Source organism: Corvus cornix, chromosome 1A (assembly GCF_000738735.6).
Source record: "Corvus cornix cornix isolate S_Up_H32 chromosome 1A, ASM73873v5, whole genome shotgun sequence".
NCBI classification, from domain to species: domain Eukaryota; kingdom Metazoa; phylum Chordata; class Aves; order Passeriformes; family Corvidae; genus Corvus; species Corvus cornix.
The window spans coordinates 58303221-58320055 of NC_047057.1; the positions used below are offsets into that span (position 1 = coordinate 58303221).

A 16835-nucleotide genomic window follows, 5' to 3' on the forward strand; every position below is an offset into this window, starting at 1 on the left:
TAGAGCTCAGTGTTCTGCTTTCATGATGGGAACGTTGAATTATTTGGAGAGAGACAGAAATAATTTCAGTGTACAGATAAAATCTTATTTTTAATTAATCTGAACAGCTCAACTGCATGTCAAAATTCCTCACTTTTGAATTCTTCAAGTTTAGGCAGAAATAACAAATTCAACAGCAATGGGCACACACCACTAGCCAGCACTCACATATTTAGAATTTTCTCTCAAACATGAATTATAGAAGGGCTGCTTTAGACAGACAAACAACATATGTACTGCTTTAGCTGAAAATTAAAATCTCACTACACTGTAAACTAACTGTGAATTAAAAAGATTAGGTATCATCTTAATATCTCAGTATTTATTTCTTCCCATAATATGTCTACAGGACAACTGAGAATTTCAAATGCATACAGCTTTGAATTTCAATTCTTCAAGAGGAGAAAGCAGAGCAGTCACTATTTCTATAGTAGCAGAACCTGTCAGTTCTTACCTTAACCACAGTTACATCCAAGCCAGACAAGTGCAAAATTGGTGCAGCGTTCTTTTCAAAAAGGTTCCCAGCTTTGCTAGAAATAAGAGTAAGAACTATTTAATGACTCTGGTAGCTGAAAAAAAAAATTTAAAAGGAAAGAAACAAATGAATAGCAAGAAGAAGTCTACTTAAAACCAAGCATTCGATCTGCACAATCAGTCACTCAACATGACAGTCAGGAAAGATGAGATTTCATGTGGTTCAAATGTATTACATTTCTAGTCCCACATCTCAGTTGTCAGGGTTGTGTTGCAGTTTTAACAAATGCAAAAGATGCTATCTAGCTTTTGCCAAAAATAATTTCAAAGACCCAGAAAAAACAAATTAAGATCTCCAAAAAGAAATTTATTAGAAAATTAATTACTTACAAAGCACCAGCCTTTAAGGACCACAAAGAAGGCCCATGTAGGTTTTCAGAAACATTTAAAAAATCCCACTTATTTATTATTACATATTATTAAATCAGGTTAGAAGCAAAACTCTATCTGATCTTTTTTGTTATAGGACTGATGCATTTTATGCCTCTCATTGTATAATAAAATAATTATACCACTAACCATAAATTGTTTACAAGTAGAAATACTTCGTGTTTTCCAGTCATGAGTGTTTTGAACAAAAGCATGTGAGTCCAAGCACTTCCATGCCAGGTATATTATTCTCTTCATATTGGTAGTAAAAACTCTCTGCCCCTCCACAAATGCAGCTATTCCAAAGCTGATCAGCAGAAAGAGACACACATCATATCCAAGACTATGGTTTCTCTGCTAATGAGCACATAAAAATAGCAGCCGACCTCTTCCAGGAGTCTTGCTCCCAGCCCATATTTAGCCTCTCAGTTTGTGGGCACAGCCCTTTCAAGGGCAGGTTCCCACAGAAGTAAGATTACTTCTTGCCAACTTCAAGTCTTGAAGCTATCAAGGTCATCTCTTACTTCTATAGATTTTGAAGATGGAAATATATCACATGCAAAAGTTTGGAAGGAATACAAAGGAATTCCATATACGAAGGAATGACAAAGGCCAAAAGACAGAATTAAAGAAAGAAATAAAATATATATATATATATATATGAATATATATATATATATATATGTTTAGAAATCATTCTTCCACCTCAAGCAACTAATTCTATTTCTCATCCCAATCTTTTTGGTGAAATAAAGTTTGGCATAGTAACATAGCACCAGCTTGGCATCAGAGGGAGGCAAAAATGAGCTCAAAAATCTGGCTGGCTTTTATAGTGGATAGCAGAGCAAAAATGCAGAAAGAGTGCCTCAAATGAGAGTGCTGAAAAGGAGGAATTTTACCCTTTGCAAGCTGCTGGGTTGAGGAACACTGTTGCTTTCTTCAATGGCACAGTGGCAGGGATCAGCTGGTTGCCAAAAGCCTAAGTAAGAGAAAAAGAGCAGGGCTCAGTTTATCTTTTAAGCACACTGCTAAAACAGTTCAAAATAATGCATCTCTACAAATGTCAATGGGCTTTCAAGCCTTATGACACTCAAATGACTTCCATCTTCAGCCATTGTACAGGTCTCCTATTCAAAGACCTGCACTCTTAGCAGCAGCTCACATCACTGTCATAAGTACTCTTTAGCTCATTTTTACAATTCCACCACCATTTCGTTCCTGTCAACCTCTGGTTTTCTGCCATGGGCAGAGATCCAGGGAGCTCTCCTTGACTCCAAGGTTACTTGATTTTCTTTCCTTATGTAATTCCCATACACCTGCCTGCCACCTTCTTTCTGCATTCTTTCCAACTTCCGAATGCTAATTCCTCTATCTCTTCTACTCATTTTAGTATTTTCTATGCTTCAGTTTTTGAAGACAGGAAAGATAATTACAAGAGAATCTGCCTTGACCTAAAAGCAAGTTCACTGTTCCTCACACTTTTTTTTAACTAATCTCTCTCTATAAAATCACTCAATTCCTCTTCAACTTTTAATCCAGTTCTGACGAGGTGCCTCAATTTTAAGTTAAGAGTTCCTCCATAAAGCCTCTTGCACCTTGTACCTATTTCCAAAGCTGTTCAGCACAGGAGAGGCAAGGAAATGCGAAACTTCCAGGCATGTTACATCCCACTCTCTAAGCCTCTAGAAGGTCACTTTGAATGCACCCTCACTAACACACCAAATCAAATTGGTTTTGAATACAAGGAAGACAAGGTATTCAGCAACACCATCCAGAAGCCCCAGAAACAGAGTAGGAACCAAAGACTACTGTGCTGAACGTGGCCCAGTCAACTGTCCCTGGCTTTTTTTTCCCCTTTACCCTGAAAGTTAATTCCCTAGCAGGAATTTTTATATTGAAGAAGGTGATACTGTACACAAAGAACAGTACATTTTAGTGGTTGTTAGCTGTTCAAATCTATTATTAATTCCACTTGCAAACTTTGCTCAGGAAACCTCAATTTAAAGAAGGGTACAGCTGGCTGTGCTGCTTAAAACATCCAGATTTCTTCTTCAAGAAACAAAAAGGATGAGAGAAGTTGCTGAGAGTAAAGAAATCTTCAAAGAAAGTGAAACAAATCAATAGCTCTTAAGCTTTACTCAAAGATCAGCTGGAAAACAGACCAACTTATTATATTGCAATTGTTGGGTGGGAATTGGGGAATAGGGTACCTCTAGCATGTTACAGCTGTTAGAAACAACTGATTATTTGCTTGGGGGGCACAATGTGATGTATTTGCATGCTCCAAACAATCTAACAAGGGTCATAAAGATTTTATGAGTAATGACATAATTGCTTCTTTATGTAATATACTTAGACACTTATGTTACATACAGGGGCATTTCTAAAGCAAATGCTGATTTGTGAGACAGCAAATAAAAAAAAAAATAATGCAACATTCTAGAAGTCTTTCAGAGCAGAACATAAGTAAAGACAACTTATAGTTAAACCATAAAAATGGTTATTAAATATATATATGAAGGTATAATTTAGGTAAGCCAATGCCTTTTTCACTTTCTTGTCAAATGCACACTTCCAGGTATTGTATCTCTGGACTTCTAAAATGATAATCACTATTCTACAACTATGTATAACCCTTTATTCAAAGTTTTTATAGTGCTTTATGAATACCAGCAAAGAAACTACATTCTTTTACAGAAAACTATCCTTGAGTGAATTGTTTTCCAGATAAACAGCACCTCTAACACATGCCCAGAGCTCAGCAACAGCAAGGTCAATCAGTAAGACTGATTGGTCAAGGAAGTCCAAATCAGCTGACACTGACTTATTCCAGAGATAGGGGTGTAAAATGTCAAAAACATGATAAATGGGTTCTTTACTATAGAATCTTTCCATAATCATTTGCCACACCAAGGCTGTCATCGTGAACTGATATTTAAATTCAGACACACCTGGTGGAACCTTTGCAGGAAATACCTCCGTAGTGGATACTTTGTCAGGAAGGCAGCTCCCTCATGAATTTGATAATGTAACAGGCTCAAAAACCTAAAAATCCAATGTAAAAATGGTAAGAACTTCACACACACTCCATTCAGACTAAACTTCTTCTTTGGCGAGTTTGCCTCTATTTTTTTCCAATACTTATATACTGCACTTGTATAAAAGCAAGCAGCATTTTTCAAACAATTTTAGGTTGTTGTTATTCTGAAGAACATACCAGACACTTAATGCCTTAATGCAGTATTGCTGTGTTTTTTCAAGCACTATTTGGCACTGACACATCAGTGAGAATGGAAATTACAGCAAGAATTGATTACTAGGCTTTTTGCTTCATTCCTTTATAATGCAGGAGTCTTCTGCAGGGTATTTTCCCAGGCTTTAACCACTAAAATTGTAGGAAGCTCTACTGACAGTGCTTTTGTATTTTCATTTGTAAGAATAAGCCATAATGGAATAGAACCTGTCACTTAATAACTGGATTGAAGAAATGGGAAATTCAAGATTTCCAGAACTGAACTCTCTGCTGGTACCAGTGTTTCCCTTAGCACTCACACCTTTTTGACAATACACACAAACCACTTCCTCAGCTCCTTTTAAAAAAATTGGTTTAATTTGGTCAGCATGCTTCAAATACTGCGGTATTAATAGCTATTTTTTGTGATAGGAAAAACCTCTATGACTTTGTTATTATGCAGTAAAAATGAATATTGAAAACGTAAGACTCTGAAATTACAAATATGGTTTGTGAAAGCAGTATTTTCAGGGAAAGATTTTCCTTTCATGAGCAGTGAGTTCCCTTACATCTATTCTGCCATGAAGATCCATAGCACAAGACAAGTTGCTGTGAAAGTCTTTCCCTCAACAGCAGACAGGCTAAAATTGGGATAATTCAGGTGTACAACACTTCTCTACTGAGAAAAATAATTTTCACCCTTCTACTCGGGCCCCAGGACGTAGCAAATGACGGGAACAGTGTTACACCCTGCAAAATCTCAAAGATGTCTCATGAAGAAGCAGGTTTAGAATAAACTTTATTTGTGGGAGGTAAAAACTCTTAAAGTCCTACAGAAGTGATGTCATCCATGGGCAGCAGCACTTACACCTCCAAAAGACTGCTTATTAAGGACAAGTTTCTTTGTGGGAATACTACAGTATGGGAGTTTGTTTACTGCTGTTTGCCCACGCAGGCCACAAACTACGAAATGCAACAGTCAGTACCCTGAGAGAGCAGCTCCCTCCCCCTGAACACTGGCCTTCTTGTCACTGATCAGCAACCAGGCTGTCCCCATTCAGTTCCCACTACATGGGTCTCTAGAGAGCTGGGTCAGACAGTCATCACAGCTGGCATCCCTGATAAAGCCACTCAGGGTCAAACAGACAAGGGCAAAGTCTCTGCAGCTGAGCACTGACACAAAGCGGTTTGGGCTGCTTCTGCCCAGACTATACCCCTCCTGCTGGGGCTGGGATTTCACTCTTATCAACAAATCATCTTCCTACCAGAACTTTACAGGCACAGAGCAATTACATGTGCAGCAATGGAGGTGTGGGTAGCTCCAGCAGTGACTAAGATCACCCCAAGGATAATGCTGCACTCCCCTGCAGCAGCAGCCTGGGCACGCAAGGGGCAGTACCCGGCTGCAGGCCAGGGCCCTGTCCACCCCTGGGCATTAAGGGAAAGAACACTGATGGCATCATTATAAGGCTTGTCACGTAGGAAAGACCTGCTGGGAAAATCTCAGGAGCCCTGCACAACCGAGATAAGAGGGAGATTTTAATCTAATTTTATTACTTTAAACAGTATTACCTGGGCTTCTTGGCATGCAGCTCTTCGTAACAGGTTATCACTATCAGGTAAGACAGAAAAGAGAGCAGACATTACATTATGTAAGTTTAAAACAATTTGCTCATTTTTAAAATGTAGGCACATACCTCTTTTACACACAGTTTGACAACACTAAAACAAACAAAAAAAGAAAACAACCCAAAACATTTTAAGGATAAAACACCCCCATTTATGCACACATGCATATTTTTTCCTGCATGTACATACAAACATTCTTTCTAGAGGAAAGAAAAGCAGAAAACAAAGACCAGGATGCCAAGTGTGCTGAGATTACATAAACTCTGGCACACTGTGTAACTGTGATTTATTTGTTAAATTGCTACATAACTGTACTCCAGAGCTCAGGTGTGGGTTTTTCCAATGTTCTCGCTGCCTGGTATTTACACTGAAGGTACTTACCATTCTGGCACTGTAGAAGGGTTTTAGAGAGGACTTAAGCCTTTGTGCATCACAACTGTGAACTCCCCTCTCCATCAGTTTGCAAGCCAAGCACACGTTAAAGCAGCACCTCCCACCCACCTGAGCATGGCCCAAAGCAGTAACTCAGAGAGGTGAAAAACACTCAACTTGTTAAGTGAAGTTTAAAAACAGAAGAGAGATGGTCAGCATTAGATATGTCACGGACATCATTTCAGAAATACATTCCCGACTAATCCTTGGGCTTGTTACTGGCAAGCAGGGTATATAGATGGCAAGCACTGGAGACAGAGCTACTGAGCAAGGAACAGATGTCTGTTTCTTCCCCAACCCCAAAAATGTCCTATTTCCCCTGCAGACAAAATGGGGAGTACTGTTCTGCAGTGCCCAAAGTCTTGCCTGTCCTCGAGGTACCAGACACTCCCCATCCTTCAGCTTGCCCTTGCCAATACCTGGCAAGACCATATATTAATGTCTCAAAATACCAAGTACCAAAAACCCCACTCACAGTCAGCATACCAAAATGAACACTATACCAACCAAAAGGATTAAAGGCCAGCCAGCCAGAAACAAGTGACTGGGAGAACAGCACACTTCTGTCCCAAAGTGTGGCTCATCAGGCCAAACCCTGCCATGGAAATGGCAGAAGAGAAGGCAAGGCGAGGCCAAACCCAAGTGCCATCTATTTGATTCCACTGGTTTACAGTATTTATTTGTCACTGGAACGACATAACCTGCTCTTTTTGGCATCGCCAAGAGATGTTGCAATGCCATAAAATGAGAAGTAGGGTGACTTCATGTGAGATATAAAACTGGGTTCTGAGAAAATAACTACGGTATAAAAGCCACAGACTTATTCCTGGTAATAATGAAAAGACAAAGGAAGAGTTCAAGCATGGAAAAAGAAAATATGTGAATAACACCTCATCAGGATGACAAGTAACTGGAATGTCTGGAAAAAAAAAATCCTCAGAGGCATGCTGTCATATTTGCTCCTTAAAACCAAAGGAGTAGATAACTTGTATTAAGCACCTGCAGTATTACAGGAGTGACAGCCTTGGGTTTGATTGCAGTAATATGATGAAAGTGCACCAGTTAAAACAACTGCCCCTGAAAAGGCTGGTGCTCCAAGCTGTGGGACAGCAGTGTCACAGCTAATTCCAGCTCAATCAAGACAGCCTGACAGGCTAAGTCCACACTGTGCCACTGAGGGCATGAGCCCTCACACAGGGACATTGCCCCCTCCCCGTGACTATGTGTGGCCAAAGCAAACAGAAAACAACTGCAATTTCTATACGTAAAGTTGAAATATTATGAGATATCAAGAAACCCCCACTATCAAATGATGGCCACGCAGCTGAGAAATATCTTTGAGATTGCTGTCCTAACCTTCTGAACAAATCCCAGCCAAACCCATGTTATCTGTTTACTTCACATTGATGCTATTTTGTTCAGAAGTCAAGCTCTGTCACATTGTCTGCCAGTCTGTTTTCCTGGTGCCCCAGCTTTATGCTGCAGTGTTAATTGCCTTTAAAATGGAGTCCAGCAACACTTTCCAAATGCAAGCAGAAGATACTGTACTCTCTTTCCCAGCCTGCAAAGATCCTCAAAGCAACTGTCAAGGATTCACCTCAGCGGAGTCTTACCCATAAAAATTAAGCTTGACAATTTAGATGTCAACATTTATGCTGATTTTCTCCTGCACCGAAGCACTTAAAGAGACAGAAGAAGTCTACTTTGACACTTACCATTTTGGTGTCAAAGGAAAAGTTTAGATTCTGTGACCAGAAGAATCATTTACCATCCAGCAATTTCCAGGTGATTTGTCTCACTTCTCCAGCAGCACAGCACCCAGAATCCCATACCATCCTAGCCATACTCACAGGATTTCCACTTACTCAACTACAACATATTTCACAGTCATCTGAGTTTATCTTAAGGATGTCCCAAGTTTGGTTTAAAGATGCCAGGTAACAGGAAATTTTTTATTTCCTTAAAATATTATGTCAACACTTAACTAGCTTCAAACTCCAGAAAAAACAGCACAAGTGCACTCACAGGGCACCTGTAAGAACAGCAGTCCTCCTCCTGTATCACAGCTGTTGTCTTTCTCACCTCATGTGGCTCACCTGAAGTACCACAAGTGGGCCTGCAAGTCCTCTGCAAATCATAACAATCCATAAATACAGCTAGAAAAATTTGAAAACCAGTAAAAAGGTAACTTCTTAAAATTCTCAAAATATGATTACTCACCAGCCCCCAGAGAAGAAGAGACTAAATAATAATCATAGGATTTTGTTGAGTTTTTTGTACTTTATTCCCTACTATTAGATAGTAACAAAGCCCTTTCAACAGTGCTCAAACACGAGCAGGTGGAGGCTGAGGGAAATTGCTGCACTGCCTTAAAGGACAGAGATTTCTTCTGACTTGCACCATATCCACCGCAAACTAAAAATCAATTTTTACTTTACATTTCCCCTAAGGGCTTATCTACACAATTCGGCCTTAAAGCCAAACAGACAAGCAGTGCTGCATCCGCTGGCCAACTCAGGGCTGTCTTCCTGCTGTGAGAATAAAGCATCACACAGCTTACAGCTGGGCCAACTTGCTTAAGCAGTAAAAAATTGGGAAACGGAGAGGAACAAACAGCGGCAGCAGGGTATGGAAGAAAGAGGCTGTCCTAGGCTGAACCCACAGACAGAACATTCCCAGTAAAGCCTCAAGGGCGGCAGCCACTGCAGCACAGACTCTGTGGAGAACAGAGCAGGCTCACACCAAAGGATGGAACCAACACAGAAAGGACCCAAGAGCAACTGTGCAGAGCTCCCCACGCCCCAACCGTGCCAGGCTACCAGAACACAACGCTCTGAGAGCACAACATCCATACAACTCGCCTGGGCAGGGCTGTTTTGATTTCTCTGCAACAGCCCTGGCGCAGGACTGGTGGCCACTGCTCCTGTCCTGACCGGTTTCAGCTGGAATAGGGAATTAACACTCTTACACATAAGCACAAAGATGCACACAATTTAGTATGGATGCTCCTCAAGCTGAGACTGAGTCCTGTGCCCAAGTGCCAGCAGAAGCCAGGGTGGAAAGGACAGCTCCCATGATGAAAGGTCACCCAAAGGCAGCAATGAATGCAACAAGCAGAAGACAACAAAGTCAAACTGAAGCTGTTTGAGGCTCTCAGCTGCAGCAAGGGTCTGCCTTAGATTCAACCAAAGCAACTCCCCTAAAAGCGATCACACCACAAATGTATAAAGAAGCTCAGGATCTCATTCCGAAATGAGTTATCAGCATTAAATCTAAGACTATTAAATATACTCAAGCATGAAGAAGCCTAAAAACTCTCCATCTTCAAAGCACAGAGTTTTGTGAGGAGAAACTTGACCAAAGCTGTGCACACAGGATCAATCCTCAGGAGCTATAACAGAACTCCTGAAAAAGATTTTATCTTAGCAGAGAGCTTTTTTGGCTGCTTCTAATACGGCAAGAGCACAGAATCCTCTTTACTGGATATTAGCATTTACTTCCATCTTGGCCTTGGAAGGGCATGAAAGACAAATCTTAGGTTTCATCAGCTTTACCTAAGACTCAGAACTTCTACTCTGTTTTTTTGACAAAGTTTTGATGAAATAAAGTCAGCTACTCAGGAAGTATATGCAGAAAGGTGACAAAGTGAGTTATCAGCTGGCAAACACGCAGAGACTAACATTCAAATTGTAGATAACAGTACCACTCAGTATTACTGGCAGGCAGTCAAAGGCTCAGGTGCTTTGCCAGCACTTTCTACTGAGAATGTCAATACTTTAACACATAGAAAGTAAAACTAAGTATGTGATGAGTCCACTGCCTCAGCAGAATATCCAGGGTCTCCATCCTGACATGGTGAGGATCACTTATGCAGTGACATCACTGGAACAATCTGGTCAAATCTGACAATCAGTTAAGCTGATGTCCATGGTGCTGGAGATTTCATTTCTGCTGATTTGACAGAGCTGGTAACTCACTGCACCACCTGGGCATACAAAGAACAGCTGCAGCTCAATTCAGGAAAGGTGACCCAGGACATAAAGGGGAGAGGGGATTCCAAACTTAGTGAAAATTTTAGAACAATCATTTGGTATCTTTATTTGTGATCAACCTCACCTGTGTTATGCTAAGCAGAAGTATGTTACTGTGTATGAGCACACATCTGACAATCTGCATACCCTCCAAGCTTTGATCCAGGATATTAAATTAAGTGTCCCTTGTGCCTGCAGCATGATATGCTATAGATTAAAATGAGCCTAATACATAAATTCATGCAATCCAGAGAAATTAAAGACAACCTCACATGTAGCAACACTGAGTTATCCTCCTGCTTCTCAGATACCACAAGAGTATTTGCTATCCTAAATGCAAGACAATGGATTTTTAAAACTTATTCTTTTATGAGAACAAAAGGAATTTTAAGATTCATTACTGTTTGCAAGAATGACAGTAGGGTTTTAGTTAACAGTAGTTCAACCAGACATAACACCTATCATTTCACACATGAAAAACCTTTGCCACCTCCTGACTGACACCCCTGTTGAAGAGATACCTTCTGTACTATCCCATGCTTAGAAGGGCTGAATAACATATGGGGAGGGGGAATCAGCACAAGGTTTCCTCCTTTTATTCTACCTGCTCATCCAAAACTCCTTACTTTTGCATCAGTCAGTATTTGAACAAACACCTTCCAAACTGAAAGGCGAATACCCTGATCCAGAAACTAAATGCTGCAGGAAGAAAGTACCAAGACTAAGCAGCTCCTCGACCTTTTACAGTTATTGCCATCCACAACCTTTAGACCAACTCAGCAATGATCCATCACGTTCCAGTGCCCCTCTTCCCTTTACACCCTAGGGAGCACAAGGGCATCCACATCAGGCTCCACAGCACAGTCTTCAGGGTGCAGAAAGGGGACATCCCTGCCCATTTCCAGGCAGGGAAGAGGTGCTGGGAACAAGCCTGGAAAAGGTAACATTCTTCTTGTCCATACAGCATCCTCCAAAGTTTTAAGGAAATACTTCAGAGCTCTTCTGAAGCTCTACTTCAGAGCTTGTAGAAGCTGACTACAGAAGAGCTGCCATTTATCTGCAGGACAGATTATTTACAAAAGCTCCACTTAATACAGGCATCACGGCTGCTGCATCCAAAAGAAGGAGAAACCTTGAGAAGTCAAAAAAGCAAATCATCTTCTCCTTGCAAGAGAAATATTTTAGAAAATCCACAAGGACGGAAAGAAGGATGCAGGATGGTAAACAAAAATTCTCTTCACTACAAAGAAATGAGCAACATCTCAGCTGCTTCCAAGAAGTCAGAGGCTAATCTGAACCAATGCTGTGCTAAAGCAAGGCCCTTCATCAGGAACTTGTGATGCCAGAAACCAAAGCACAAGACCTCATTACACTTTTAAGGTGTTCTCAAAGGGTAAATACCAGTCTAGTCAGGTATGGCTCACACATAGCAATTTAGCATCCTGCTGTGGATAAGAAGAAGCCTCAGGGCCAACACAGTCCATACAGATCCTTCATTAACCTCTCCCAGTGCTGCCTGCAGCAGTCTGTGCATGGGGCAAAAGGCACCTCTGCTCCCCAGCACAACTGGGACACAGACAAAGAAACTGGGAAGAGGGAATGTACAAAAACACACCAAAAGCCATCCCCACAAGCTGCAGAGTGGGATCCTGACCTATTCCCTGCTGTCCACCTGCCACAAGGTAAGCTCCTCACCATGCAGAGTATCACAAAGGGCTGTTGAGACCACCTTGGAATTGTTTTTCACACTCTTACCATCAGGCTCTTGTTGTTCCTTGTTTTTCTCTAACCTGGATAAAACAACCCCCCACAGAGAATGGCCCAGAAATTGCTAAACAGTTGTCAGTGCTTCCCAACAGGGTTTAAAACTCTGAAAGCAGTAGCTATGGCCTACATCAAAGTCTCACTGAGCTGTTTGTCATCACAGGACTTCCCACCTTGCATTTCCAGTGTCTGCTAAGGAAATGCTGTATTTTCCTTTACAGATAAAAAGGGAGAACAGGATATATAAAAATTTTTTTCTCCCCAGTCCATCACCTGGGTTAAAGCACCACGCCTATACTTGAGGCAAACAACCTCCACGCACTAAAATTTAGATACCAGAGATTCCTTTTTGGGTTGTTTGCCTTTCATATTTTCCTCCTTATTCCCCACTGCATCCCCTGTGGCACGCTCCACATTCTCTGTGATCTGAACACAACTTCACCGTTACCACACAAGAAATCAATGCACAGCTGAAACCAACAGCACACAGGCACGAACTTCCAGACACAAAAGACACAAAGGGGACACACTGGCTGTGTCTGTCACTGTTCCCAGGCCTCCTCAAGTGCCCACTCTCCATATGCACAAGGAGCAGGTAGTCTTTTGTTAATGTCTATTTCAGTAGCTGTCCAGAGGACCCGGGCCTGACTTGCCCTCTCCTGTCATCAGTATCTGTGGCAACAGAAGACCAGTGAAGAGGCCACTTACATAAGCTGGGTACCTGGGAAGGTCCCAGGCTGCTCTGCCCCACCAGCCAGCCCCTCATATGAATGCCACCAAGCAATTTCTTCTTCCTCATTTTGTACATTGCTTATTCTTTTGGCTAAGAGGTATTTGGAATGATAGAACTTCAAATAATTACTCATTTACATTCTACTATTTTATCCAAATTCCAAGTTCAGTTTATCAGAGGACAAAGCTGAATGCAAGTTCACTGACACTATATGGAAGCGTCAAAAAACCCCAACATGGAATCAGTATTTTCAAGGAAAAAAATTTGGAGGGAGAGTTTTTTGTTGCTTGCCCTGCAGTCACAGAATCACAGAATGGGTAAGACTGGAAGGGACCACTGTGGTTCACCTGGTCCAACCTCCCTGCTCTAACCTGCAGGGTTTTCCCAGAGTATATTGTACAGGACTGTATCCAGATGGTTCTAGAATATCTCCAGTAAGGGAGACTCCACATCCTCTCAGTGCAGTCTGTTCCAGTGCCCTGTCACTTGCACAGTAAAAAAGTTCTTCCTCAGTTTCAGGTGGAACTTCCAGAGCACCCGTTTGTGCCCATTGCCTCTTGTCCTATTCCCTGGCACCACCGAACAGAGCCTGGACCCATCCTCTTGACACCCTCCCTCCCTTCAGATACTGATAAATATTAATGAAGCCCCCTCTCAGTCATCTTTTCTCAAGGCTGAACAGGCCCAGCTCCCCAAGCCAGTCCCTACGTCATCTTTGCCACCCTCTGCTGGCCCCACTCCAGGAGCTCTGTGTCTCTCTTGTCCTGAGAGCCCAGAACTGGACACAGCACTCCAGACGTGCCTCACCAGGGCTGAGTAGAGGTGCAAGATCCCCTCCCTCGACCTGCTGGCAATGCTCTTCCTAATGCCCCCCAGGATTCCACTGCCCTTCTTGGCCACAAGGGCTCACTGATGGCTCAGGGGCAGCCTGTTGTCCACCAGGATCCCCAAGCCCTTCTCTGAAAGTCAGCTGAACCTCAGTGCTTCAGGTAAGAAGCAAGCAACTAAAGTAGATGTACTATGCAAAACAAAGACTGATTTAATGCCAAAGTCCCTAGGCAAAAGGATCTGAAGAAAGAGAGTACAAAAACAACATAAGCAGATTTATTTTCCTAACTTTCCCACTGAGACTCTAGCAGCATTTCAATGTAAGCAGAAAAAAACACTGTTAAAAAACCTGACTAAACAATTAAAAAACCATTAAGACAGTGACAGTAAACAGCAGAACCAAAAGTAACAGTTTTTAAAAATAATCTGGCTACAGTTGCATTTTAGTAATATGCATTAACCATAATCTTGAAGGACAAGTATTAACATATAAACCCAGGTTTTGTTTTTTTCTTTAAATAGGATTTTGCATACTGTAAGGGACATTTGTTCCACAGGTAAGCAGTGGGAATGACACCATCAGGTGTAACTTATGGCAGGAGCAGCTGATAGGCTCCTTCCGGTTGGGTGGGCGACACCAGCGAAGACCACACCAGAGAGGAACAGCACAAGGCCGCTGCCGGTGCCAGCCTCAAGAAAGGGACAAGGACTTCTGCTACAGCAAAAAGGAGGTGGGAAAACCCACAGGCACAGGATCCCCACGTTGGGACGGGCCACCCCCAGCACATCCTGCAGGCCTGGTTCCAGTCATCCTTATAATACAGGCTAAAGCAGGCAAGCTGAACACACACGTATGGCTCACGACATTCTTTTTTAGGTTAGAAAAGAGAAAACCTCCTCCTCTCCAAGAGGCCCTAAAATGGCTCATGCCATCCAGACATCCCCTCTGTTTAAACCTCCCGCCTGAACCCGCCCCAGTCTTACAACACGGCCGAGGAGGGAAGGCATAAAAAGGCATTGAGCTTCCCACGCCCACAGCTGCTGAAGCAGGAGGGAGACCGATTCCCGCTGGCTGCCGGGGCCCTCCGAGAGGCGACCCCCGTTTTAGGCGCTCCCCCCTCCCTCCATCTCTCCCGCCCGGCCCGGCCCGCCCCCAGCCAGCATTACCAGTGCTTCCCATAGAGCCAGTGCCCACCCCAGCCCAGCAGGCAGGCCCCGAACGTGGATTTCTTCCAGTGGTTCCTGAGGGCCGCCAGCACTTTCGCCATGCCGCCCCTTGGGCCACGCCGGCCGCCCCTCGGGCCGCGCCGCCGCTGCCGTGCCCGGGCCGGCTCGGCTGGAAACGGCTCCCGCGGCCCCGGCGTTCCGCGCACGCACCCGGCGCACTGCACACAAACACACAAACAAACAAACAAAACAGCGCGAATCCCAAGGAAAAGAGCTTTCACTCTTCCCAGAGTCCCGGCGCTCGCTGCCTTGCTCCAGCCCCCGAGAGGACCTATTGTTATGGGCTCTTGGCTGCCAGCGCTGACACTGCCGGGAGCATGGGCAGATGGAGATGGAGCGTAGCAGAGGACAAAAGTGAATCGGTCTTTTTTCTACATCGATAAAAATATCCACGGTGCTTCCCCCGTCCCCACAAAAAAAGACCCAAAAAACAGACCAACCAACCAACCAACCAACCAAAATAACCCACAAAAAAAAAAAAAAAACCCAAAACCAAAAAACAAAAAAACCCCAAGAAAACTCCAGACCCAAAAAACCCCAAACCCAAACCAACCAAATAAAACACACAAAAAAAAACAAAAAACCAAAAAACAAAAAAAAAAACCAAAAAAAGCCAAAAAAAACCCAAAGAAAACCAAAACAAAACCCACAAATAAAGCAAAATCACAAACAAACAAACAAACAACAAACCGAAAATATTTCAGAATAGTCAGTTAGAAGAAATTATATCTAGAAGGTACCTGGATTTTGCAGTTTAAGTCCAACCAAGAGGATGGCCATGAGAACCTGGAGAAATGTCTCCAATCACGTATGGAAAGCACTGATCTCACAAGGATGCCATGCAGCTATGAACAGCATGAACATCCTGCCAGGGGAAGGTGGAAACATAACCAAGGGGCAAGATCTGACCTCATCATGGAAAAAGCTTTAGTGGTGGTAGCCTCTCCTAGCATTAAGTTGTAACTAGTATAGTCTATAACTATTTTTTCCAAGGTAACCCACCCAGTTGATCAAGGGAAGCCAGTACTGTAATCCATTTGGATTTCAGTAAAGCTTTTGATGCTGTCTCTCATAGCATCCTCCTGGACAAAATGTCCAGCATGCAGCTGGATAAACACATCATGTGATGGGTGAGCAGCTGGCTCACAGGTCAGGCACGAAGGGTTACAGTGAAGGGGGTGACATCAGAGTGGTGACCTGTCACTAGTGGGGTTCCACAGGGCTCCATTCTTGGCTGTGACTTGGATGCAGGACTAAACTGGGAGGAGTTCTTGACTCCCTCGAAGGCTGAAGAGGCCCTGCAGAGTGACAAACTGGAGAGTTGTCCCGCTCTGCTCTGCACTGGGGCAGCCTCACCTCGAATCCTGTGTGCAGTTTTGGGTGATGCAATATAAAAAAACCACTTAGCTATTAGAGAGTGTCCAGAGGACCATGAGGATGGTGAAGGACCTTGAGGGGAAGCTGTAGGAGAAGTGGCTGAGGTCACTTGTTCTGTTCAGTCTGGAGGAGACTGAGGGGAGACCCCATTGCAGTTACAACTTCCTCATGAGGGGAAGAGGAGGGGCAGACACTGATCTCTGCTCTGGGGTGACCAGGGACAGGACCCAAGGGAATGGCCTGATGCTGCGCTGAGAGAGGTTTAGGTTGGATATCAGGAAAAGGTTCCTCATCCAGGGCGTGCTTGTACACTGGAACTGGCTCCCCAGGGAAGTGGTCACAGCACCAAGCCTGACAGTTCAAGAAATGTTTGGACAATGCTCTCAGGCACACAGTGGGATTCTTGTGGGTGGTCCTGTGTAGGGCCAGAAGTCAGACTTTGATGATCCTTGGGGGTTCCTTCCAACTCAGGATATTCTAGGATTCTAACTCAGGCCAAGGTTTCCCATGACACATGAGGGAGGGTGAACAGCTGCAGAGATTTCATAAAAGTGCCAAGTTACTCAGAGAGACCCCATCCTATAAGAAAGGAAGAGGGATGTTGGCCATTCCTAACGAACTTTTGGCTAAATGAGGTGAG

General features: G+C 43.2%; 1 protein-coding gene across 3 annotated transcripts in view; it reads right to left on the reverse strand.

Annotated features, from left to right (window-relative positions):
* AGK (acylglycerol kinase) overlaps window positions 1-15650 on the reverse strand; it is a 37464-nt gene extending 21814 nt beyond the window's left edge. The window contains exons 1-5 of one of the 3 annotated variants that reach the window (XM_010410394.3): window positions 15559-15650; window positions 5747-5786; window positions 3894-3987; window positions 1842-1921; window positions 494-569 (exon numbers count right to left, since the gene is read on the reverse strand). In XM_010410394.3, the coding sequence (XP_010408696.1) occupies window positions 494-569; window positions 1842-1921; window positions 3894-3987; window positions 5747-5786; window positions 15559-15598 (330 nt within the window). In that variant the 5' untranslated portion in view covers window positions 15599-15650. Of the gene's footprint in view, window positions 1-493; window positions 570-1841; window positions 1922-3893; window positions 3988-5746; window positions 5787-14758; window positions 15104-15558 lie in introns of those variants that run through there. The other 2 variants (XM_039570568.1, XM_039570569.1) reach the window with 2 other exon arrangements.
* Window positions 15651-16835: the final 1185 nt, after the last annotated feature.